Source organism: Colletotrichum lupini, chromosome 9, assembly GCF_023278565.1.
Source record: "Colletotrichum lupini chromosome 9, complete sequence".
In the NCBI taxonomy this organism is placed as follows: Eukaryota; Fungi; Ascomycota; class Sordariomycetes; order Glomerellales; family Glomerellaceae; genus Colletotrichum; species Colletotrichum lupini.
The window spans coordinates 45,104-68,563 of record NC_064682.1 but is presented as its reverse complement, the minus strand read 5'-3'; the positions used below and the strand labels follow the sequence as shown (position 1 = coordinate 68,563).

Here is a 23,460-nt window from a genome sequence, read left to right as displayed (position 1 = left end):
AACTCCTATAGGGTTACTTTTATTACTAAATAAGAATATCTACGTTTAGAGATCCCCTTTTTCGATCGCGTAGTGCTTTTTTATATTATATTATTAAGCCCGTTCGTTACGCTAGTTAATTAGGTAAGTAGTCGTCGTACGGGGAATTCCTTTTACCGATTTAGCTAGTTAATTTCTAATCGCGGGCCGGCCGTAGAAAAGTTATTTAGTAAAAAGGCTACTTAAAGCGACGGTAAAAAACTAGTTACTTAAGCGGTTCCGTTAATTAACGTAGTTTAACGTAGTAAACGTCGACCTCTCGTAAGTAGTAAAGGGCTACGATTACTTAATTCCGTGCGGCATTTAAGAATCGCCCCCTTTTTCGTCTACTTCCGTAAGGTTAATTAGTATAAATCTCTTATCCCGTACGGTATTAAAAGGTCGTCTCTTTTACGTAACAAGATACCTTACCGATCTATAATAATAGAATTTAATTACTAATTAGTATTAATATCCCTATTATAGGGTAGTTAGTTCGAACCGTAGTTAATAAAGAGATTAATTGAACTATATAAATATCTGCGTAGGTATAAAAAGGAGGTTCTAACCGTAGGTTAGGCTGGCTACGATAATCGTAAATAGGGCCCCTAATTGGCCCCTGCGCAGTCGGCTATATGCCGCGGTCGAATTGGACTTCCAATCCGACAGTTATAGGTTCGGCTGCAGCCTCGGCTTCGGGGGTCCTCTTGTAGTGAACAGAGTCAAGGAACTCAATAGCAGGTGCCGGCTCTGCAGCAGCGTTAGGGGATTTCTTGTAATGCGTAGACTCGAGGAAAGAAATGCTGGCTTCGCGTGTCTCTTCGTTCATAACACCGGTAGGGGCAGCAACAATCAAAGAGGCTCCTCCGAGGAGCAGAACGTTGAAAATTCTCATTGTGTTTCTTTTTTAGGGGGAGACTGAAGTTGATTCTTTGACAAATCTCTTTGGAAATGGAAAGGCAGTGTCTTTAAATAGCCGTTTCCACAAGGCGAACAACAGTGAATTCAACCTGCTGCTATCGGCGCACTTATCTCAAGTAACCGAGCCGAGGCGTGGTATGAACGCGATTTCAATCACGTTATCACTGCAGCTAATCCAGGCCTGGGAAGGCGCAAGCTTCATCCGCGCCATAGTACATGGAAACTTCTCCGACTATCCACGTCAATCTGGTACATGGCGCGAAGTCACTGATTGCTTCACGTACATCGACATGGGTTATCCCACATGTTTGGAACTTCTGCTGCGGAGCCTACAGGCATCAGAACGGTGGTGAGTTCGCAAATGAATTTAATCTGAGTAATGGAAGGAAATAGAGTAAACACATTGACTTTGGTGCCTGCCAACCTGCGAAGCTCGGTGATGGACTGAGCTGCACGGAGAAGTCTCAAGTAACTCAGTAAAGTGAGTTGAACTAGCAGCTTGAATAAACATGAGCAAAAGACATTGCTTGCTCATAATGTAGGATTCGGGATCTATGCTGGCTTATCGGTTGGCTTGGTGGTCGAGACTGGTTCATCTAGATGTTTCCTTCTAGAGAAACAAGCTTTTGAGACCCGCGTTAGCTGCTGCGCATTTTCAAGGAAACCTGGTGGTCAGTTGCATATTCGAACAGACAAATTCGTGTTGATGGAAGAAAACAAGCTTTCTAGATCCGTCCGACTAGACGAATGCAGAAGGTCGATTAGTCGGTGCCGAAAACTGACTCATTGTGTCCTGTGCAGCTGTCGGGCCTCAATGATGTTTTCCTTATCATAAACTCCCCTTGTCTCAGAGATAGAGAAATCCACCCTGTCCGATGGCGAGTCATGTTTGCAAGGAGCCCCTCGTCTGTCGCTTCACATCAGTGAAAACTAACTAACGGTCAGCTCTCTGATTTTGAACAACCACAGAGCTTAAGAGAGCACCCTAATAGTTGATACTTGCAATTTCCTTCCATTTTGATTGTCACTTTTCATGAAGAATCGGCGTCAATGATGTTCAGTAAGACAGGACAGTCTCGCCACGAACGAGACCTCCAAGCAGAAGAAGAAGCATTTTTCTTGGATGACGATAACATGCAACTGCCCGCTAAAAAATGCAAAACTTCATTCGAAACCTTTTCTTTTCCTTTCTTTTGGATAAGCTGTGTACTTCTTGGGCTCTCGACTTGGTTCCACCTCAACCCAGCAGAGCCATCGGATTTGCAGTGCGTCAGAAAGCTTCATGTTTTGTGTGAGTCCAGCATCGCACCTCTTTAATACGATTGGTAGAGCCCCAGACTCATGAGATACACAGCACCCGTTCAAGATATTTTGGAATACGAAGATGTGCAGTTTGACAATGCATTCTGGAAGACCAGCCCTTATAAAGGAAGGCCGACTCCAGAGTTGGAAGCAAAATGGAAGGATCTGTGGTATTGTAAGTCGCACGAACGGCCCCTAGTTTATTTCAAAATGGCCTACTGATCCAGATTGGTATTAGATGGATCATTCGACTTATCGGATGAATATTTACCAGCATTGAACAAGACATCACATGGTACCAGCGGTGACTCCTGGGCACGCACAAAGCCAGGCTATCTTTTGGCTGGCCTCGAGGTTTTCCACAACCTTCATTGCTTGAATCTCGTACGTCAGTTTGTGCACAGATCCGAATTCGATTATAGCGACGATCCGGCCTTCCACGGTGGAGAGGATCTTGTGCTTGCCGTAAGCGCTCCCCAAGTCCAAAACTTTGCATTGAGTGACTTGACTGGACTGATTTGCTGGTTTGCTTCCGAAGTTGACTTCTTCTACAGCATGTTGATCATTGTATCGAGGCATTACGTGTACGACTGCAGTGCTCGGCTGATGTAACCCCGTTCTTACACATAAATGGCTCTCGGGGTATTCAGCCAGACTTCAACTCCCAGCATAGGTGTCCCAAGTATGATCGCATCGTTGAATGGGCAAAACAGCGTCAGATCATGGTGGATACTCCGAAATAACATGCAGGTCACCAAGTACCTAAGAACCACATGCGGTCCTGAAACTTTGTGCTTCATTACTAGGAGCTAGATGATTCAACTTTCATTCTAGTCATTTTTTGGGAAGCGGATGACGGACGATTGAGTTAAATCGCTAAATCCTAGCGAGACGAGTAAAGGACAAGATCAATGTTGGGCAATATTGGGCGATTTTGCTTGGCCTTCAGCACAGCTTGCGAAGCTGCCAAAGGCACCCAAGTGGTTCATTCCATGTGCCCAAGCAAGGTTGTGAAAGACAGAATTTGAGGCTATACATTCGTTTATGTTCGATATGGACACATTTGTCCCAATTCTCAACGCTCGGGTCGACTTAATCTGAATAATCTTCACTGTTCAAACAAAATACAAAGACTCCCATCTCCTGCCTTACAGGTTCCAAATTCGAGCCATACCTAATCGGGGCAACTTATGCCTGTGAAGCAAAGGGTGACTTGTTGCAAGGCGCAATGTCGTGTCGCTCTGCACCATTTGATGGACAGGTTCCTAGTGACTGGCCACTCTTTGTGATTTCCGTGCGTGCACTTCTCGTCGTAGACCACGGGGCTTTGGTATAAACCAACAAGGATGTCACCACGGACGCGAGCAGTCAAGTGAACCTCGGCTTCCAGGTCCAACTTGATGCCAACCATCAGAGCAGCTTTGGTCAACTTCCCGTTCTCATCAACAGGACCTCTGAGCAGGTTACCTGAAGTCGTATTAGCAAAAGAGGAAACTTGAGCCGCGTATTGGAAATCATTGGCATACCAACAGGGCCATTTGCGGTGCCAGACAGGTTGGGCATGGGGACAGGGAGGCCTGGTGCGGGCATGTTTCCCCTCATCCCTGTGTTGGCTGGTGGGTAGGATGTGGGATAGGCAGGCGCACGAGACTGCTCTTCCGCTGGGGTCTTTGCTCTAGATGACAGTGAAGATTAGACGTCGAACCCAACAAAACGGAGCTAATGTTGAAGCTTACGGGGAAGACATTGTGGTTAGATATCTGACAACTTGATCTTGCAATGAATGCTGGAGCTCCTCAGGTGAGCTTGTTTCGTCTACTGGTTCGGAGTTGAGTAGGCCACGTTCTTTCAGAAATTGCTCTGAAAGTGATTTGATCGAAAGTGTCGGGCTGGTGGCTTGCGGTTCTTTCGGGGCCTCTGCGGTCGTTTTCTCCCCTATCGATGAAAGAGAGCCTCGTTTTGGGTGATGGTGTTGATGACTGGGATCGTCAGATTGGTGTTCCTGTGGTAGTGACTGAGCACGAGAGCGGTTGGCTGGTGAAAGGTTGTCGGTTGCGACTCGAATGGGGATCTTGAAAGAAAGGGATCTTCTGAGGGCTCCTGGCACAGCAGAGTAATCCTCGAATGGCTTGACCGAGGGTTCTATAGGGACAGCGACAGCAGATATCCGCTTTGACGAGGTGCTTGAGGATCGCGACGCGTGATTTGGCCTTCGTGGAACAGGTGGTGGTTGCTGCTGTTTGGCGTCAAATTTTGCTGATATTGTGGCGATGGGGGAACCTGTTCCCGCTGGCTTCTTTTCAGTGATTGACGTGGTGCTCTGTAATTTGGATTGAGATGTGACTTGGTTGGCCATGATGGAGGGGGAGCATGGTGAGCTTTAAGCTTCGATCCCGAACTCGGCTGACAGTGCCCGGTATAATTACTTGATGCTATCCTCCTTCCCCATCTATGCCTCTGGAATCATATTTGCTACAGAACCAGCGATCAACTTGGTAGCAAAATGACATCGTCTGATGTTGAAACCAGCCGCTCGGATCGTATCTTGCGTCGTGTTTTGTCGGTCTTGGCCAGAACGCGTCGGTCGGCGCGGTTCGCTCATGCGGAAAGGCACTCTTGTTTCCAGAACATCTGAAAAATGGTTCGCATGGTACGATGTGGGTGAGTCGATAGAACGTTTGTGGGTTGCATTGGGGTTCGCCTGTGTCTCAGGATGTCTTCATGGGAGCTTTGACAAGGGTCCTGCAGCCACTGGACCCTGGTCATGGTCCTTGTGCCGGAGAGTTTCAACAACATCAATCAGGGACCACCAGGCACTATCGAAGATCTGCAGCATGGGCATTGTATCTGACATCTCTTCAAAAGGCATAGAATGCCGTCTTCTGTCAGAAGCTGCCAGGAAGCTCCACAGGCATCAGCCGATGATCTCCAATCCTTTTTCTAACGTCTCTTCTGATCTTTCGAGGTTTCGAAGTCTGAAACACTCCAAGCATTATTCTGACTTATGGGGTTGAATCGAACGATTTCCCGAGACTATCGCTACCACGCTGTCCTCAACGGCCTGAAATGAGCGGCAAAACGATTGCCTGGTCATCCACTCACCCGTGTGAAAGAGACAAATCGCTAGGACTACTGGTGGGCAGAGTCGCATCTCACTGACGAAATCCTTCAAGTCATCGTTACGTGGAATCAGAGTTCCCGCTACAAACCATCTCTCAACTGTCCACAGAGCTCTAGATAACACTATTATCTTCCACACAGCCTTAGCAGATGCAAAGGGAGATGGCTCTCTCACTACTCATCAGCTTCGCCACTGCTGTGGGCGCCTCTGAAGGCATTAAGGCTTCCATGGCCAGATCGCGTCGAGAAGAGCATCGAAGTCGAAAGAACAACCTTGTATTGCACTGTCCCAAGTCATCACAGTTCAGCCCTTACCTCGAAGGACGTCAAGTCGTCCTTTCTGGCGATAGAGTAAGCTTTCTCCATCTCCTTGCGTATCAGAACCCTAAATAATTGGACAGCTATTTGTGGACACCGGCACAGCTCATGATGTTCCTTTCGGTCACCCGTTCGAGGGCTATTATCTTCCTTACCCGGACTCACGCTTCTCGGGGCTAGTGAGCACTATTACCCATGAGGCACCTATCATGAATTGGATATTCGTCGATCCCGTTACATATCAAGTCCGCTTTGGCAACCGTGCCATTGCGGATGGTAATGTGACTGGGCCGTGGGAGTGTACTCGACAAGATCGTAGGCTTACCTTTTGTGGATGGGAAGGCTTCTGTGCAGTCTTGGAAGATAGTGGTATTTGGGGATTGTATTTTGACTGTGATGGTGACAGCCTACGCCAAAAGATAAAGCCCGAAGGACGCATAGTCATCGAGATTGAGCTTATACGAAGAGAAATGAGGACGGGAAAGCCAGAGTATCTCGATCCAGAGGGGGAGGCTACGGATCATGAGCAATTGACACCGCAACCGCCGACAGATGCCGAGGAAAACTTCGTATGTGGGCATAAAGACGTGGAGCCAGAAGTCAAAGAGCACGAACGGTCTTCGGACATGAAATTTTTAAATCACGACGACGGCATGTTTGCATATGATTTGATATCAGAGAAGAATAACGTCAAGGTATGAGGTTGAGGAAAATGTCACGTCAGCTCACATAAATAGGCAAGGACTTGGGCATCACTAATGTTATCGTTGCCAAAAGCATTGCAAAGTTCCCAACGTTATGTACTTACAAGTACGATGAACGCCAATTCATTTCATATTACAGATATCAAAGATAAGCTAGGATATGTGAGTGTATGCCTTAAGTCGACCCACCCCCTTTTGGCCACCCCCCCCTTTTAGCCACCCTATCAAAACATAGTATTAAAACATCGCTACTAACTACACTTAATTAATTAACTATCTTCTACTACTATAATAATATAGTTATTATTCTCCTTAGGTAATTCGACCCCTGCGAGTCGACTAGGACTAACTAGATAGTCGCTAGAGTCCTCCTAAGCTCTCTATATATCCTAAATGTTCGCAAACCTAGTATTTAGGTCTATTAATATACTCTTCTTTTTCCATAGCCTTAATTAGTTAACTTTAGCTTTTAGAACTCGAATATAGTACTAAGATATTACTAAATAATAGGCCTGCTCGCTAAATACCCTTTTTACTTTTTTAAATAGTAGTCGTTAAGTATTATAGTCTAGACTAAGCTCTATAAATAACTTTGACTAATCGCAGAGCTCGCTAACCTTCCTAAGTATTAACTAGTTAATAATAAACGCCGCTAATACCTAGTTAATAGCTTTTTTAGTATTACTAATTACTTACTTAGCATCTGCGGTCTTTTTAGTTAGTATAATTAGGTTAAGTAGGATTATTAGATTAGTAAGTAGTCTAGCTATATTAGGGGGATATAGTCTAGTTACTTTCTACCTACTTTATATATTTAATAACGTTAAACTAGCTAAACGAGCTTTTTAATAGTAGCTTAAGAAGTACCGCTTTTTAATAATAATAGAATTGTTTACTATGTCCTCCTTACTAAGCTCCTTCTTATACTTAGACTTAATAAGTCTAAAGATAGCTATATCTAATAGCTAGAGGACATAGGAAGTATATAGTAATAAGAATAATAAGTAGACGTTATTTTTATAATATTCCTATATAAATTCTATTATCGTATAACTCCTATAACTATCTAGAACTAATAGTTAAAGCTTATTAAGTATACTAAGCCCCCTAAGGGGGGGGGTCTTAGTCTATAATAAGAATACTATTTTTAACTACTTAAGGGCAGTCTTATCGGTCGTCTAGCTATTATTTATTATTATAAACTCCTAACTAGTATAAGGGTTAAGTTCAAATAGAAACTACTACTACTATACCGACTTTCCTTTATATATAACTAATAGTTTAATAACTCGACTATTAGTAGAGATATACTTAATTATAAATACCTAAGTACGCGAACTAAGCTCTTTTTTTCGCACTATTATAGTCTCTACTTTACTTAAAACTAGGCTATTAAATCCCTTACCCTCTAGGATACTAGTCTTATTTATATTATACCTATTAGCCTATTTAATATTACTAATCTCTAGTATATTAAGTAATCTAAACTATAACTTAATTATATTAGTAATAGCCCTATTTAGATACCTCGAATCGATAGTACGACTTCTTTAGACCTTAATTAATAAGTTCCTCCTTAAGAAAGCGTCTATCTATCTTTTCTTAAGAGGATTTATATCCCCTTAGGATCTTAGAACTCGCTTAGCGAATTTTATAAGCTATTCGTAAGTTAATATAACGCCTAGATTATACTAAATATAAACTTACTAAGCTAGCTAGTTTTCTTATTATAGAGGAAGCCTCTAGAGGTCTATAAATACTATTACCCTCGTCTAGTAGCCTCTCCTACGGTTACGAAAAGTTAACCTTAGAACTCCGAACTTAATCGAGGCCCGATTAACTAAGAGACCTCTTTTAATAGCCTTAAGAGCCCGAACAACTTCATTTTCGGTATACGAGACTATTATATATTAATAAATAAGTATATAAAAAAGAATTATATTTGGACGATTTTTGTAATTATTATAGTGGTTTGAAAATCGTGGGTAGGGTTTTAATGCGGTAGCTAGGATAGAGAAATGGGGTGGCCAAAAGGGGGTGGGTCGACTTACCATATGTCAGGGTGGCATGAAATGTATTGGAATGCGTTTCGGGTAAGGGCCTGGGATTTACCTTCTCCACGATGAATGAACAATGCATCTCGAGTAGAGATAAGGCAATTTAGAAGGAGATAGAGCCTGCTAGATGAAGTATGTTATAAGGAATCACATGTTTTGTATATCTACTCATCAGCTTGACGGTTCATAGAAGCCATATTGAATTGAAAGTGGTGGTACACTTGTCAGTAAGACAACCTTCCGGCAAGGGAGAATTATAGCACTTTGCTGTATTTTCTCTAGGTATCTGATGCACATCAACCCCTCCAAGATGGAAGTAGGTCTCTGCAACAGCCCGAAGAGCCCTACCCCCCCTCTTCCTATAATGGATAAATGAGGATAAAGACTGGCGAGGGATTGCCACGCAAATCTTCACGCCATCAAACCCTCAATGAGAGATAGATATGAAAGGAGAAAAATAAGTTTACACTTCCGTAGTTATGTGATACGGAAGCTTGTCTAAGACCATGACAGGACTGGTTCTGTCTTTATGGTGATGATGCGCTATGCACAGCCAAGGCCTCGCCGTGTTGTTCAAAATTATAGTGGCTGCGCCTGTCCTTATGGCATTGCCATTATTCAAGAGATATCTTCAATTGAATTAGGTTCAGAATTTATATTTTGCAGCACATATCCATCTGTCTTTCATTAGCCACCTTAGCTGTCAGGCACCGTGATTTTAATAGTCAAGTCTTGTCATCCACTGCCTGGCAGGGGAGAATCGCATGTGATTATTGCACATTCGTGTCAACTGATGGCCCTTATTATGTTTATATAGTCAATAAGAATAAGTAACTGCGGGTTGTCCCGTTAACTATGGCTCGAACAGATCGCTCTATTAAGACTTCGTTCCGAAAGAAACCCCCTTAATGCAGGTGTAGCATGAGACCAAGAGTGCCATTTCGTAGCTCGGCATGAATCTCCTTAAAGCAAACTAAAGATTTCTGAACGCCTCACAGAGTATGTCTTTGACATCCACTTTAGTCTCATCGCTCTTACTAATCGCAAGTTGGACAACGATTCTCGCTATCCAGGGGCTGAGGTTGTTCCCAGAAATGATGCCCATCTTCTTGTGGTCTTCACTGTCGGTAACATTCCCAGATAAAACTCGTACCGACTGAACCACCACACAGCCACCTTTAATGGCAACATCAAGCCCAACTTTCTCTGCCGGTGTTCCTAGTCCAGGCGCAAAACCCATGGATATGATCCCCCTTGCTTCAGCCTTGACATACGCGTCGATGCCCACGCTATCAGCACCCACGTAGCTGCACACTATGTCGACGCGCGGAGCCTTGGCAAGCATTTGGACAGTGAACCCAAGATTTGTGGGAAGCTTTGGCGGTTCCATCTCGTCGAATTTGACTTCGCCCTTGATAATGCGACCGATGGATTTGAAATTTGGCGACTTAAAGGCGTCGTGATTCTGGGTGTGAGTTTTAGTGACAAAACGGGGCAGATGTATTTCGTTGTTCAACACCACCAAAACCCCCTCATAATCATGTTTGGACATGTAAGCAGCCACGCGGAACGCGGCGATGAGATTGGCCGATGCATCTGAAGATGTTCCATTCAAGGGGCTCATGGAACCAGTGACGATGACTGGAGTCCTCAGTCTCAAGACCATAGATAGAGTGAATGCAGTCTCCTCAAGGCTTGCTGTTCCATGGGTGATGATGATGGCCTTGATATCTTTGTCTCTAGACAACCCTTCGCACCTTTGACCAATATCGTTCCAAACTTTGGAAGTGACCGCAGTACTATCGATGGATTCAAATTTCTCAGGCTGGATGCCGACGTCGAGCTCTCGTGCAACTTCATCGATCCCGGTATTCTTCCGGAGTTGATCGATTGTAACATATTCACCGTGTCCAATAGAGCCGTAATTTACATCGTTAGGGTTTTTGGCCTTAGTTCCGATGGTACCGCCCGTGGCAAGTAATGTGTCGTGATGGCTTTAACTATCCATGGCCTTACCGCACGTTACGTGACCTCGGTTATATAATTACCGAGGCCTACTTCGCTCGTACCCTCTATATTAGAGCGAGCTTCGTACCTATTTCTTATTTCTAATAGATAACCGTTCTCTTTATATACGTCGATGCCCCTATAGTAACTCTACGATAGTTATAAGCCCAGCTCTAACTTAGACCCCTATACCTCTATTAAAAAGTTACTTCTTAAGGACTACGGTTTACCGTATCCTTTCTTATAATATTATTTAACCCCTATTACGTTCGTTAACCTTATTCCTAAACGAACTAATGTTTTTTAAAAAGACTACCGATACTCCTAGGCGAAAGCTTAATTACTAATAAGACTAGCCTAAGTAGTACCTCGCTCTACGAGTTAAGGCCCGGTTAAAGGACGTCTAGGACTTATTAGATCTAGACGACCTTATTTCCTTATTAAATCCGTTACTCTTTACTAAGTCTATTCCTTTAATTAAGGAGTACGTTAAGATATAAAATACTACTTAAAATTAAGTATATAAGACGGCTTTGACTAAATACTAACAAAGACTCGAGGAGTTTACGTAATAATAAACCGAACAGTTAGGAGGCGAGACTATAATCGAACTAGTAACTAAAAACGCTTAAATTAAGTAACTAGTTACTCTAACGAAACCGAAGGCCGTAATAGCGAATTAAGTACGTCTTATTAAGGAATACGCCTCCTTTATTTAGTAGACCGTATCTAAGACGATCTCTCGCTTAAAAAAAGAGAGATCGTACGAATTAATAAATCGCTAGATCTCCCTTATAATTACTTAAGAAATCTTAGAAAATACGAAGGAGGAGCTTATCGATTTCTTAAACTACTCCCTTCGCGCCGTAATTAAAGTTCTTAAGTAAAAGTACGTACTAAGCGACTCTAGTTCGCTTATAATTATAAAAAAGGAATTTAACGCGGTTATAAGTAGGGCGAACTTTAGCGTTAGCCTATTAACCTAGATTAAAAACTTTTTCTTAGCCTATTATTAAGTAACGTAGCTTAAGCTACCCGAAGTCTAGGGGACCCTCGCTTCGAAAACCTTTTTTTATATAACTATACGTCGCTTCGCCCTAAACTAGTCTAATTAAGAGCTTGCTAAGATTATTAAACTAAAGTAAAAAGGGGAAGCGATTCTTAATATAAAGTATTATACCGAGATCTTTAACGACTTTTTATATAAAGAAGCGGTATATAATAAGAATCGTAAACGAACCCTTATAATATTCGTAATATTAATAAGTCGCTCAGATTCCCTTAAGTAAAACGAAGCGACTCCTAACTCGTTTACTAACTACCTTTATAAGGGGACCTACTACTAAAAGCTAATAAACTGTGCGAAGGTAGAGCTTATTTTAATAAGTAAGATAAAGTTAGAATATATTTAACTAGGCGCCGACGACGCCCAGAAGATAATTTCCCGCTTAAATTAAGAAAGGTATACCGACCTCTATACCGACCTTATTTAGAAGGGCTAGATCTATACGAAACCCCTTTCTAAATAGAATAATAGTAACCGAGGTCGCTTCGGAAAGACGACTAAAACCGGTAAGCTAAGCAATAAGAAGAACTCTAAGGGAACCTACCCCTTAAATATCGTAACTATAATTATTAACGTTAGTCTACTCCCTAAGCTAAGTACGGAGGGGAATAAGAATAGTAATCTTACTATCTTCTCTATCCCCTTTACTAACCTATACCTCCTTTCTAAGAGCATAGTTATAGATAACTACGGTACCGTCTACCTCGTTAATAACTAATCGCTTTTAGAGCCGGATTCTATTTAATAGAGCAATAGCTCGGAGAATATAGATTTTAGAACGGCCTCCTATCCTATTATTACTAAGGGAACGAGGATTATGCGTAATATCCTTATAGGACCGAAGGGGCCTAGGATAGAGCACCTTACTCTTTATAATATCGGTTTTATTAAGAACTTCTATATAAACGTCGTATTAAAAGCTCTTTTCCGAAAGACTAGTATTTAGTACTTAGGTTTTAACTATACCCTTCGGTTCGGTAGCGAATCTAAGAACGTTACTATTAAGTAGCTCGAGAGGAAGGTTAATCTAGTCTTCTTAAAATATAAGCCCTATTTGTCCTATTTTCCGCCTAGAAGTTAGTCTTCGCTCGTTAATATAATTCTAATACGTAGCGCTCAGCGCCCACGTTCTTTATACTAATTAAGGAACGACCGATTAGATATAGCCTAGCTCTAGTACTTTAGATTTAGATATCTCGCGCTAGTAGTACTTAAAAAGCTCGTCCTAGCCGCTCGGGGGGTAAGGATTAAAGGACTAAGCTATTTAGAATGCTAATACTATGCGACTACTTATACGAAATAAGTTATCTTACGACGTACCTTAGAACGAAGAGTAACCCGACCCTATTATAGGATCTTATAGGACCTTTTTAACTACTTACTAGCTTACGAACGAAGTAAGTAGCTAATGCTAATTAAAGACGAGTATTCGGATAGGATCTTCGTCTTCTTACGAGTTACGAAGACTTACGACATAGTATTTAGGGTCTTATACCTTTTTAAACGATAAGTACGTACGCAAAAGGGCGTAGCCGTTTATAAGATCTAATAAGACGTAGAACGTATAGTAATCGCAATTAACGGCGAAACTCGTTTTTAAATATAGGTACGGGAACTAGGAATAGACCTAGAGACCACTCCTCTATATATAAAAGAACCGAACGGAGGAGGGGAACGAGCTAGCTAGGAAATTATTAGTAAAGCGATTAATATAATATTAGTAGCTAGCTTACTAAACGAACTCTAGGTAGAAGCTATATTAGCCGCAGCCTACTTATATAATATTAGCCCTAGGTAACGTATTAACTAGTTATTGCTAGTTTAAACTAAAGAAGTCTAGTTCGCTTATTATTTTAAATAATAATAACCGATAAATATGCCGAAGCTCGCCCGCAATTTACGTCCCTATTAAGAGTAGACGTACGCATACGGCTATAGAGCGTACCCTCTTAAGAAGGACCGTAAAAAAGGAATTAATAAGAGACGCTTTAAAGTAGAGTAGAGGGGATATATTAGGTACCTCGTAAGTTACGTACCGAACGCCCATAACCTATATAAGATCTAGATCCCCTCGCTTTTAAAAGTTATTATTACCTAAAATATAACGTTCGACGAGATAGCTTTTTACTTAAAAAATAATACTAAAACCGTAATTTATCTACCCGAGTCGAGGGCCGTAGCGGATAAGATCTAATAGCCGCTTAAAATAATCGAACCTAAGCTCTAATTACTTAGAATCGTAAATAAAGAGGAGGCCGTATTAATTAATAACGAAGAGTAGCTATTACTACTTATACTCGTTCTATAAGAGGCGAATAAGGCTATAGAAAAGCTTAGTTCGTTTTTAAATAAACGAGGCGAGTAACTACTTATTTTTAAATTAACCCTAGATTTTAAGAGTCCGGAGTTAAATACGAACCTTACTTAGCTAACTAAGGTTATAAGCGAGGCCGTAGAAAAAGTCGATCCTCTTATTAAGAGGATCGAAAACGTAATATACGTATAAATAGAAATAAAGACTTCTTAGAGCTCTTATAAAGAGGATCCTTCTACTTAATTAGACCCCGACGAACCCCTTTAATAAGCGAGCCTATACTAAGAAGTAGGAGTAGTAAACGACCTAGCTAGCGACTTTAATATAATTAGTATATACGGCTAAGAAGAGAACGGGCATACTAAACGAAGCTAAAAATTAAAAAACTAACCGCTAGAGGTATTTATCTAAGACCCGAGTCGACGAGAGCGACTCGGGTAGTACTCTTTTTATACTTAAGTAAAAAGAGACTAGGACTCCTTTTTTAATACGTATATACCTAATTAGTAAAAAGTAGTTAACGAGGCGACCTAGGGGTATCGGACGTTATATTATTACGTTTATACCGTAATTAGCGAAACGAAGTACGTTCTACTAACTGCGGTTTAATCTAACCGAATCTATGCGGATTAATTAATTACCCCTCTAGGGAAGTAAAAAGATATTCTTAAAATACTAAAACCTCTAAGAAGTTAATTCGTAGAAGTAGTATAGTTAGAAATCTAAAAGCTAGAGGAAATAAATACTTAAAAAGTAGTTAATAGGGCGTCGGTTATCTCTAAGCCGATACCCCTTAAATAGGTATTTAATTATAAACTAAATAGCGATAATTACTTTAATCGCTATAAAGCGAGAATCTACGTTAGGGGGGACCTTTAAGAACGATACCCCCTAAAAAAGACCTACGTAGCGACGCTAGCTACTAAGACGTTTAGGGTAGCTATAGCTATCGCTACCTAATTCGATTTAGAAGTCTATTAGTATAATATCGTAAACGCCTTTCTAAACGTAATTAAAAAGCTAGGCGACCCCCCTATTATTTATAAGTTTTTAAACGGCTTTTGTAAGCTAGGAATGTATATCGAACTCGAGCGGGCCCTATACGGCGCCCGCGACGCTCTACTATTATAATACGAGGAGCTAGCGTTAACTCTTAAAAGTCTAAGTCTCTTACTTACGAGTAAGGACCCGTACCTATTCTAAGATTTTATTAAAAGGGTCCTAGTCCTCTTTTACGTAAACGATATCCTCGTTCTCTATTATAAAAACTACGTTTACGAGGCCGGTTAAGTAACCGAGGGACTTAAAAAGAAGTATAAGATAAAAGACTAGGGGCTAGTCTCATAGTATTTTAAAATAAGGGTCGTTCGTAATTAACTAAATAAGAAGATCTACTTAGCTTACGATTAGTATCTCGAGAGGGTAGCTAAGAAGTTCGATCTTACCGACTTTACTACTCTTACGACCCCGTTACTAACGGTCCCGATCGAGAAGAACCTAGGGATTATATCCCTAAGCGAGACTAAGTCTTTTTAAGAGAAGGTCGGATCGATATTATATATAGCGATTATAATTCGGCCCGACGTCGCTTTTATATACGCTCTACTCTCTCGGTTCTTAACGAACCCGTCCCGTTAGTATTATTTTATTATAAATTAGGTTATATAATATCTTTTCTATATACGATACTTAGTAATATGCTTCGGGATCTCGGGGGGTAGCTAGGTACTACTAATCGTAGGCGACGCTTCGTTTATAAACGATAAAGAGACCCGAAGATCCTCGTAAGGTTTTATAATCTCCCTTTTTAATAGCCTCGTTTAGTAAAAAGTAGCTCGTTAGAATATAGTAACTACGTTAACTACGGAGGCTAAACTACTAAGCCTAGAACATATAGCTAAGGAGATATTCGCTCTTAAACGCCTTTTTAGAAATATCTCGCTTAAGCTTAGCGACGTATAAAAAGTATACTACGATAATTATTAAATAATTAGACTTATAATAAAAGAAGGGGAACGTATTTTAACTCGTCTATGCTACGTTAATATCTAGAATATATAGCTACGATAAGAGCACTCGAGAGGCTCATTCTAAGTAGTCTATATACTAACGAATAAAATACTAGCCGACGGTCTTATAAAGAACCTTTTTAGAGCGAGGTTCGAGTACTTCGTATCGCTCCTAAATATAAGAGATATATAAGAGATAATTATACTAAACGAGGGGACGTTTAAAAAGTAGTAAAACGGCCCGGGGGGCCCGGTTCTTAATTAAAAAACGTAGCCCATAGCTAGGGAGTATAAAGTCGCTCCGGCGACCCCGTTAGGTCGCCTAGGAAGAGGCTATTTACTTAAGAGGGTAAGCGCGTATTTATTTAAAAAAGACTTTAACGCGGGCTATATACCTAGAGGGATATATAAACCGATAAGAGTATCGATTCCGATTTAAATACCGTCTACTTTCGTAAATAAAGTAGCTAATACTATTACGTCCTTAATAAGTTCTTTTAACGACGCTTTTAGTATAAAGAGAGCGCCTATAGACGCCTCTCTTACTAGGGCCTTATTTATACGAACCCCCTTACCCTTTTTCTTACCTAAGAGACCGTCGTACTTAAGGGCCTTATATAACGCTACTATTATACGAGTTAGGGTTTATATATTAGATTATAAATAATAAATAGAACGAGGATAGCTTAGAACCTACTTTATAAAGTATAGGCAGTTCTATATTAGTAACTACGGCTATTACTAACTTTCTTATTACCTCCCGCTTAAGGCATAAGAACTTTACGCTTAAGAACCGTATATACCCCTTAGGAATAGGGGCATAACCCGACTTCTTATAGGTCTAGTAGCGTTAGTATTTACTACTAATACGCGAACCTAAGAGGTACGTACCGTCCGAACGGCTACTAAGGGCGCTTTTAATATACTTAAAGTATTTATAACCGGACGGGGGAGGTAGAGGTACCGGCTCGTATTAAACCTTAGTACTAGGGATAGTACTAAGAAGGTCCGCTACTAAGAATTAGTTCTATAAATAATAATAGTTAGAAAGGTATTATATATACGGTTAACTATTTTATGCCCTCTAGGAGGAGGCGAGGGAGGGGGCTATAAACCTACCTCACTTTTCTAATCTTCTTAGGAAAAGTCTTTTTTTTTTCTTTTTTTTATCTAAGAGGAGGTAAGGGAGGGGGCTATAAACCCTCCTCGCTTATACCGTCCTCTTAGGAAACGAGGACGTCTTTTTAATTTCTAAAAAGGAGCGAGGGAGGGGGCTATAAACCCTCCTCGCCTCTACTACCTTCTTAAATAACTCGTTTAGCTATAAGGCCGCTACCTATTAAATAAAGTAGTTAAATTAATATTAAATAAACGAAGGCCGTATTACGACCGAAGTATAGGACGAGGGAATATTACTTACCTATTTCGGGCTTATAGGGGGGGCTAGGGGAGCCGCCGCTCTCCCCCGAGGCCGTAGCCTTAAGCTTACGCTTCTTAGCCTCCCGCGCTATAGTAATATAAGTACGGTTTTTAGCCGATCGTTTTAGTAATATCTAAATAAAAACGATACTATTAATAGAAATCCTTTCTTAACGATACGTATACATAAGAACGCGGGTATAAAAGCGAAAAGTAAGGGTATATACGTACGGTAGTAATATAAATATAGGTTAAAGAGGGAAGGAAAGTTAGTACCGTGGGCAGTAGCGAGAAATTTATATATCTACTACCCTTAACCTATAGGTCGATTATTTAGCTAATAAGAGGCCGTCCCTTAGTTATACCTTCCGTTAATAGTATAGCCTTAAGATTACCTATAATAACGAATACGGAGGTTAATTTATGGCTAATTTACCCCTCGCCCATAACTCTACGCGCAGACCAATTTATTTTATAATTCCTTTTATAAATAGATTCCTATATATTAGTATTTAGCTTTCCGCTTTTAGCGGACTTTTTTATAATAATACGGGTAGTTAGGTGCGCTTTTTCTAAACGTATATTCGTTTAGGGGGGTATGTTATAATAGCTTTAACTATCTATAGCCTTACCGCACGTTACGTAACCTCGGTTATATAATCACCGAGGCCCACTTCGCTCGTACCCTCTATATTAGAGCGAGCTTCGTGCCTATTTCCTATTTCCAATAGACAACCGTTCTCTTTATATACGTCGATGCCCCTACAGTGACTCTACGACATAATATAAATTTCTTCGAGGCGGCGACTTCGGTCATTTTATAGATTGAAGTGAGTGGGATCTTGTGGAGCTGAATGAATCAAGAATGTTTCATTTTCGGCAAGGTCTTGCTCGAAAACTTAGGGAGGAGGAAACCGCGAGAACATATTTATACCTAATCCAAATCAGATCCAATCATTTAGTCTTGCTGTCGCTACATTCAGTAGAATGGAGATACTTCAAAGAGGCGCCAGAAATACATCGGGAAAAAAGGAGGACACGACTTCATGAACAGCCATTGGAGAATTACCGCTTTGAGAGCCAATACTGGCTCAGGAATCCACAGGTTAGCCGGGTTTTGCATCCTCCAAACCAACACAAGCAAACCTTGATATCTTTAATCAGCCCGTAGGGCGCTTAAGGTCGGTCGGCAAACAAGCGCTAGCGCCGGTGAAGAAAACTCTTCCAACCGCCCAGTGAGCTAGATACGCTGATGCACACCCCCAGAGACTGTTGCTTTGTCCGAGTTGGCACGGTGGCGCAATGACGTGGTTGATAACATCCTACGCATGGCTGTTCTTGATAAAGGAATCCTGACTGTGCCATCAGCCACTGCGGAGGTGCGCAAGCGACATGCTGAAAGCTCAATGTTCTGTGAGAAGATTTGGAAGGTTTGGTAGATCTTCAGCGCACTGCCATTCTGTTCATACGCAAGCAGAAACCTGGTTCATCGCGTTTGGTGAACAGCTCATCTTCTGATTGCCGAGCACAGGATGCTCTAGTACTTTGTCATCGTGAACACCAGTGGCATGCCGCGTGATAGCACAACGAAAAGCGGACGACGAGAGTAGAAGTGGAAGTTTGCAGAAACTTCGTTATCAGTCAACGAACAGCTAGATTGTCCTTTTCTACGCTGCCGACTTTGTTCCTTGAAAGTGATCGAGGCGGCTGCGACTTGCACAACAAACCAGTGCTCAACGCGCTCCTTGAACACATGGATTGATTGCCAGTCCAGTCCTTGCAAAACGCCGGGAAACTGCTTGCCTCTGCAGGCATTGCTAGAGAGCGATCCCAATCACTCTTCCTTCTCATCCTCATCGTCATACCTACCCAACCGTCCAAGCGGGCTCACCATGAAAACATCCTCCCATCTGCCGCTAGCAGCCTTCCCATCCCAGTCTCCACCACTGTACAGAGGTAGACGCAATTTGCCTGTGCAGTGCTCGTCGATGAAGCGGCAGACCTTCTGCATATCGCCCACAGTGAAGTCATCCATGAACCACAGCATTGTGCGGGGGACGTCTGCAGGGCTCAGGCGCTCAGCGTCGACAGATGCTGTGGGTTCAATGGAGGCTCCTCGCGTATTCTTCCGTCGGGGCAGAGATTGTGATGGTGCAGGAGATGCACCGACTTTCTTGCTATCATCGTTCGGTATCTTGGATTGCTTTCGGATCGAAACAGTTGCTCTGGGGGTCGATAGCGACTGGGGGTCGTCTTGGGGGATTTTCGATTGTCTTCGCTTGGATGCTGACGTCGAGGATCTGGGCAGGGAAGCTTTTGTGGCTGGTGTTGATTCATGTCTCGATGCTAGGCTTTGAGTCAGCCAAGGATTGATCAACCATCGTCGGTTGGGAATAGGAAGGGCTTACAGCGTCGTCGTTTGTCGCTGGTAATTTCAGAAGGCTCGACCAGACTATCCCTCTTCCTCTTCGCTGAGTGTCTTGCGGCGGCAGGAGATGTGACTTGAGGCTTGGGCTCATTTGATTGACCCTCTTCCTCGCCACTTGCATCCCCTCGCGCCGTGGGCCCGAGTAGCGCAGCATTTACACTCTCATCGTTTACGTACCCGCAGTAGTCTGTCAACACGTCCGGCGCATCAGCGCGCATTTTCACGACTGGCTCCCAAGAAACATCCTCTCCCTCGCTCGTATACCCAAGCCATTGCACTAGTACTTGCCATTGGCCCCGAACACGTCGGTGGCGTAGCAGACGAAAGGGATGGTAAAGCTCTCCGATTCCTAGAACATCTTGGCGCGTCTTGCCCGGAAAGCTGGCCCAGTAGTCGCATAGCAATGTCGGTTGATGCTCCTGGACATCCCATTCGGAAACATCTAGGCGGGAGCCTTTGGCGAGAACGGTAAGGGTCACGAGCGCGGTCTCGGGATCAAGGGTATGCGCTACGATTTTACTGATCGCGTCATAGGGAATGTCTGCTCGAGGTTTTGGGCGTCAATGAGGGCGCAATAGAATGGGAATGGGAGCGCATGGGGAATATGAGAGAGCTAGGCAGAGAGACTTTGGCAGTTGGAAATTCTTCTTACCTTGCTTCGCAAGCTTCGACGAGGGTCTACCTCGAGGCATGGCTACAGGCGGAGAAGAATTTGAATGCTAGTATTGAGGGCAGACACAAGCAAAGAACGGAGTCGTGATCGGAGAGCAAGCAGGATGCTGCGGGAAAGTTGCGCTGTCAATGAGTTGATCGCGTGTGAGACGCGTTCGCGTCTGGCAAGGTAAGGTAAGGTAAGGTAGCACTGCGTCAATATTTTTTCTGGGTCCGGGGGCCCGGCTCCGATGTGGACCCCTCTTGCTGCACCCGATCTCTGCGGCCGCTCTGCGAATTTCCCCTCCCAGTCCGCAGTGATGGCCGTTCTTAGAATGAAGTTCTCCATGGGGTACAGGTAGTTAGCAGGTTTCTACCGGTGCATGGGTCAGAATTGGTCTGGTTCGGCATGGGCCTGGGGTCGTTACTCGCTGCGATACCGGCGTGACGGTGTGGTCAAGGGCCGAACCCCGCAACACGGCATCAGTCCCGGGGAAGAACAATCTCGACTAGAGGCATCGTTGCATGTAATTGAAATAGAGATGATCTGCAGAACCAGGCAATTCTGAGTTACGTCGTCAAGAATATTCACTTTGAAGCCTCAGGCCGGCCCAGCTTTCGTAGGTGAGCTGCAAATGACTAGTCAGCGTTGATGTATGCATATATACATAATAATCTATCTATACTCTACGCGAGGGCGGACATCTGCAATTTGTATGCTGATATGTATGCACTCGCCGTGCAGACTGTCTATGATGCTCGCCTCCTTTGTTTATCATCTATCTATGTAGTCTCTATGATCTATTGGAGGAGAATGTCGTGTGTCTCGTCTGATCGCGCCAGGCCCATCTATTTCATCGTCTATTCGTAGGCCCATCCAATTCGGAGAAGCTTGTAGCCACTCTCATCCCCTCGTCCCACTCCGCTCCGTTTTAGCAGTTCTTCTGATTGCAGGATGGCAAGCCTCTTGCCGTCTGACCGCTTGGGGCTGTCGCCAGCCGTGAAGGCAGACTCTACGCTGTCGCTTACGCCGTTGAAACGGCCATTGCGCCGCACTGTGACCAGGAGCCAGAACACGCCAGAATCTGCGAGTAGACAAGTCGCACAGTCACGCAGCCAGAAAGCGTGCTCCGGCGCGTAGATGACGTCGGTCGCGATGATGATGTCGGCGGGAACATGGAGCGGTGCATCCAGGACAGGTGCTGCCCAGTCGAGAGCGGCGGTCTGTACGTGGGCGGGATTGGCTGTCGCGAAGTTGAGGGCAACATTGGCGCGTAAGTTCTCAAGCACAGCCGGGTGGTAATCAGTTGCCACGATGGTCGGACTAGATGCTCCCAAGTGAGGCAGCGTTTTGCCGAGCATGAGACTCACAAGCCCCGTGCCGGCGCCGAGTTCAATGATGCGCGGCGAAATACCGAGTCCAGGTTGGGAAAGACCAAAGCGCTCCGGCGAGGCACACATGATGTCCGACAGGACGATGGAGGCGCCCCAGCTCTGGAGACCGACATCGTCCGGGTCAGCCGAGTTTGTACCCGCTAACCTGTCGTTGAGTCGGATGGTGACTGGAACACTTGCTGATGGTGGTTTGGGGAGCGAGAGTTGGAATGCGAAATCGCGCGTGTAATCCTGATCCTTCTCGGCCGAGGCATCATCGTCTGGTGGGGCGGCGAAGAATGATTCGAGGATGCAAGAGGCCTGGTCCAGTGCGTTTTGACAAGCGTCCTGGGATTTAAAGCAAGAAAGAGTCTCGGCTCTGGCGATTAAGCCAGTCAACCAGCGCTCGGCGCAATTGCGCTCAAAGACGTCGACTTTGAGAGCGGCTATGTGGTGGTCTAGGCCGTCAATCTCCTCATGATCGTCGTCTGTCTCCGACACGTAGCCAGAGTCGGCGAGAGATGAATCGTGATGAGCAAACTTTTGCGTCTCGGGGCTAAGCTGAAAGGCGACGGACACGGCCAAGGGGCAGTAGATGACGGAGAGGTTCTGTAGGGCGGCGGCGACATCGGCTTCGGTGAGCTGGTTCAAAGTGCGCAAAGGCGGAAGACTGCTTGAGGGCGGCAGCGGATGCGCAGCGGGGCTCATGGGTCGCGACTCGCCTCACTACGCGGAGGCTGCAAGCGAGAATTGTGCTACTCGACAATACTTCATGGATGGAGAGAAGCACAGGTAGGGCGTGGGTTCGTGGAGAAGCATCAAATCGCGAATGAGTTTGTATCCCTCATGGCTTGAGATGAGGCAACCTGGGGGAGGTCTTTGCTTGATGAAAAAGGATAACGACTGCAGGGTTCCGAGTCCCCTATCTTAGCGTGTCTGACACGAGCATGGCAGACCCGCTTTTGCCTAAATGAGGGCATCGTGAAAAATTGTTTTAGTAGCCCTATCCTTGGACTGTTAGTCCTTGCCACCTTGGGAATCGGGACCGGGCAGCTGGAGAAGAACTTAGCGGTACCCTCAGGTTAGACCGGTAGGTAGGTGGGTCGGGGCCCTCTGTTCCGGCGATTCCCGTCAAGGAACAATCTCCCGGCTACCTCCATGAGGTAATCAAAGAGAATCCAAATCGTACCCCAGATCAGCCCGCCCCATATGCACTGAGAAATGCCGGAAATCACTCCTATGATAAGAGTGCTGGCAAATACCGCAGTGAAGGAGTATGGTGTTTTCGACGCCGCCCGTCCAGACCTGCCAACCACCGGCCCATTGCCCTGGGGGAGAAAACCATGAAAGGCGGCAATTTCCATTTCCTCCAAACAAGTCTCTTTGCACGTGACGAGTCAGGACCCCAGACCCACCTGTCTCACATACCTTGCTATGTATTTGCACACCCCAGAGGCTCAGTCCAAGTCCACGCATCCACCAATTAGCACCTCATTATCCAATTTGAGACTGGTTGGCTGGATGCCTATCTTGACCTAGGGTTAGCAAATTAGTCGCTTAGTTATTAGTTATAGTTATAGTCTGACTAATATAGTCTGACTATAGTCACTGAAAAATCCTAACTAGACTAGACTAGGCTAGTATTAGTCGCTTATATAAGTGACTATAGTCAGACTTACTTAACTAATTAGTCAACTAGATTAGTTAAAAGTATTCTTAGTAAATTAAAAAAAAAAGTAATAAATTATAGTA

General features: G+C 43.7%; 9 protein-coding genes across 9 annotated transcripts; 2 read left to right on the top strand and 7 right to left on the bottom strand.

The window, feature by feature from the left end:
- Positions 1-649: 649 nt before the first annotated feature.
- On the bottom strand, positions 650-913 carry CLUP02_15925 (uncharacterized protein; the record flags this gene model as incomplete). The annotated part of the gene is made up of 1 exon (XM_049294849.1): positions 650-913. One exon carries the CDS (start codon positions 911-913, stop codon positions 650-652), a length of 264 nt encoding a protein of 87 aa, XP_049151996.1.
- A 163-nt stretch (positions 914-1,076) lies between these two features.
- Positions 1,077-2,984, top strand: CLUP02_15924 (uncharacterized protein; the record flags this gene model as incomplete). The annotated part of the gene is made up of 7 exons (XM_049294848.1): positions 1,077-1,288; positions 1,438-1,672; positions 1,741-1,862; positions 2,001-2,230; positions 2,294-2,416; positions 2,480-2,849; positions 2,915-2,984. The coding sequence occupies 7 exons, from the start codon at positions 1,077-1,079 to the stop codon at positions 2,982-2,984; spliced, it is 1,362 nt and encodes a 453-aa protein (XP_049151995.1).
- Positions 2,985-3,149: 165 nt separating this feature from the next.
- Positions 3,150-4,597, bottom strand: CLUP02_15923 (uncharacterized protein; the record flags this gene model as incomplete). The annotated part of the gene is made up of 4 exons (XM_049294847.1): positions 3,150-3,271; positions 3,430-3,708; positions 3,768-3,916; positions 3,978-4,597. The coding sequence occupies 4 exons, from the start codon at positions 4,595-4,597 to the stop codon at positions 3,150-3,152; spliced, it is 1,170 nt and encodes a 389-aa protein (XP_049151994.1).
- Positions 4,598-4,690: 93 nt separating this feature from the next.
- CLUP02_15922 (uncharacterized protein) lies at positions 4,691-5,095 on the bottom strand (the record flags this gene model as incomplete). Its single annotated transcript, XM_049294846.1, has 2 exons — positions 4,691-4,942; positions 4,994-5,095. The coding sequence occupies 2 exons, from the start codon at positions 5,093-5,095 to the stop codon at positions 4,691-4,693; spliced, it is 354 nt and encodes a 117-aa protein (XP_049151993.1).
- A 416-nt stretch (positions 5,096-5,511) lies between these two features.
- Positions 5,512-6,380, top strand: CLUP02_15921 (uncharacterized protein; the record flags this gene model as incomplete). The annotated part of the gene is made up of 2 exons (XM_049294845.1): positions 5,512-5,712; positions 5,763-6,380. The coding sequence occupies 2 exons, from the start codon at positions 5,512-5,514 to the stop codon at positions 6,378-6,380; spliced, it is 819 nt and encodes a 272-aa protein (XP_049151992.1).
- A 3,033-nt stretch (positions 6,381-9,413) lies between these two features.
- CLUP02_15920 (asparaginase) lies at positions 9,414-10,106 on the bottom strand (the record flags this gene model as incomplete). The annotated part of the gene is made up of 1 exon (XM_049294844.1): positions 9,414-10,106. One exon carries the CDS (start codon positions 10,104-10,106, stop codon positions 9,414-9,416), a length of 693 nt encoding a protein of 230 aa, XP_049151991.1.
- An 8,983-nt stretch (positions 10,107-19,089) lies between these two features.
- On the bottom strand, positions 19,090-20,683 carry CLUP02_15919 (uncharacterized protein; the record flags this gene model as incomplete). Its single annotated transcript, XM_049294843.1, has 4 exons — positions 19,090-19,577; positions 19,664-20,224; positions 20,336-20,402; positions 20,594-20,683. 4 exons carry the CDS (start codon positions 20,681-20,683, stop codon positions 19,090-19,092), a joined length of 1,206 nt encoding a protein of 401 aa, XP_049151990.1.
- A 512-nt stretch (positions 20,684-21,195) lies between these two features.
- On the bottom strand, positions 21,196-22,416 carry CLUP02_15918 (methyltransferase domain-containing protein; the record flags this gene model as incomplete). The annotated part of the gene is made up of 1 exon (XM_049294842.1): positions 21,196-22,416. The coding sequence occupies one exon, from the start codon at positions 22,414-22,416 to the stop codon at positions 21,196-21,198; it is 1,221 nt and encodes a 406-aa protein (XP_049151989.1).
- A 309-nt stretch (positions 22,417-22,725) lies between these two features.
- On the bottom strand, positions 22,726-23,184 carry CLUP02_15917 (uncharacterized protein; the record flags this gene model as incomplete). The annotated part of the gene is made up of 3 exons (XM_049294841.1): positions 22,726-22,761; positions 22,863-23,089; positions 23,157-23,184. The coding sequence occupies 3 exons, from the start codon at positions 23,182-23,184 to the stop codon at positions 22,726-22,728; spliced, it is 291 nt and encodes a 96-aa protein (XP_049151988.1).
- Between the last annotated feature and the right edge of the window lie 276 nt (positions 23,185-23,460).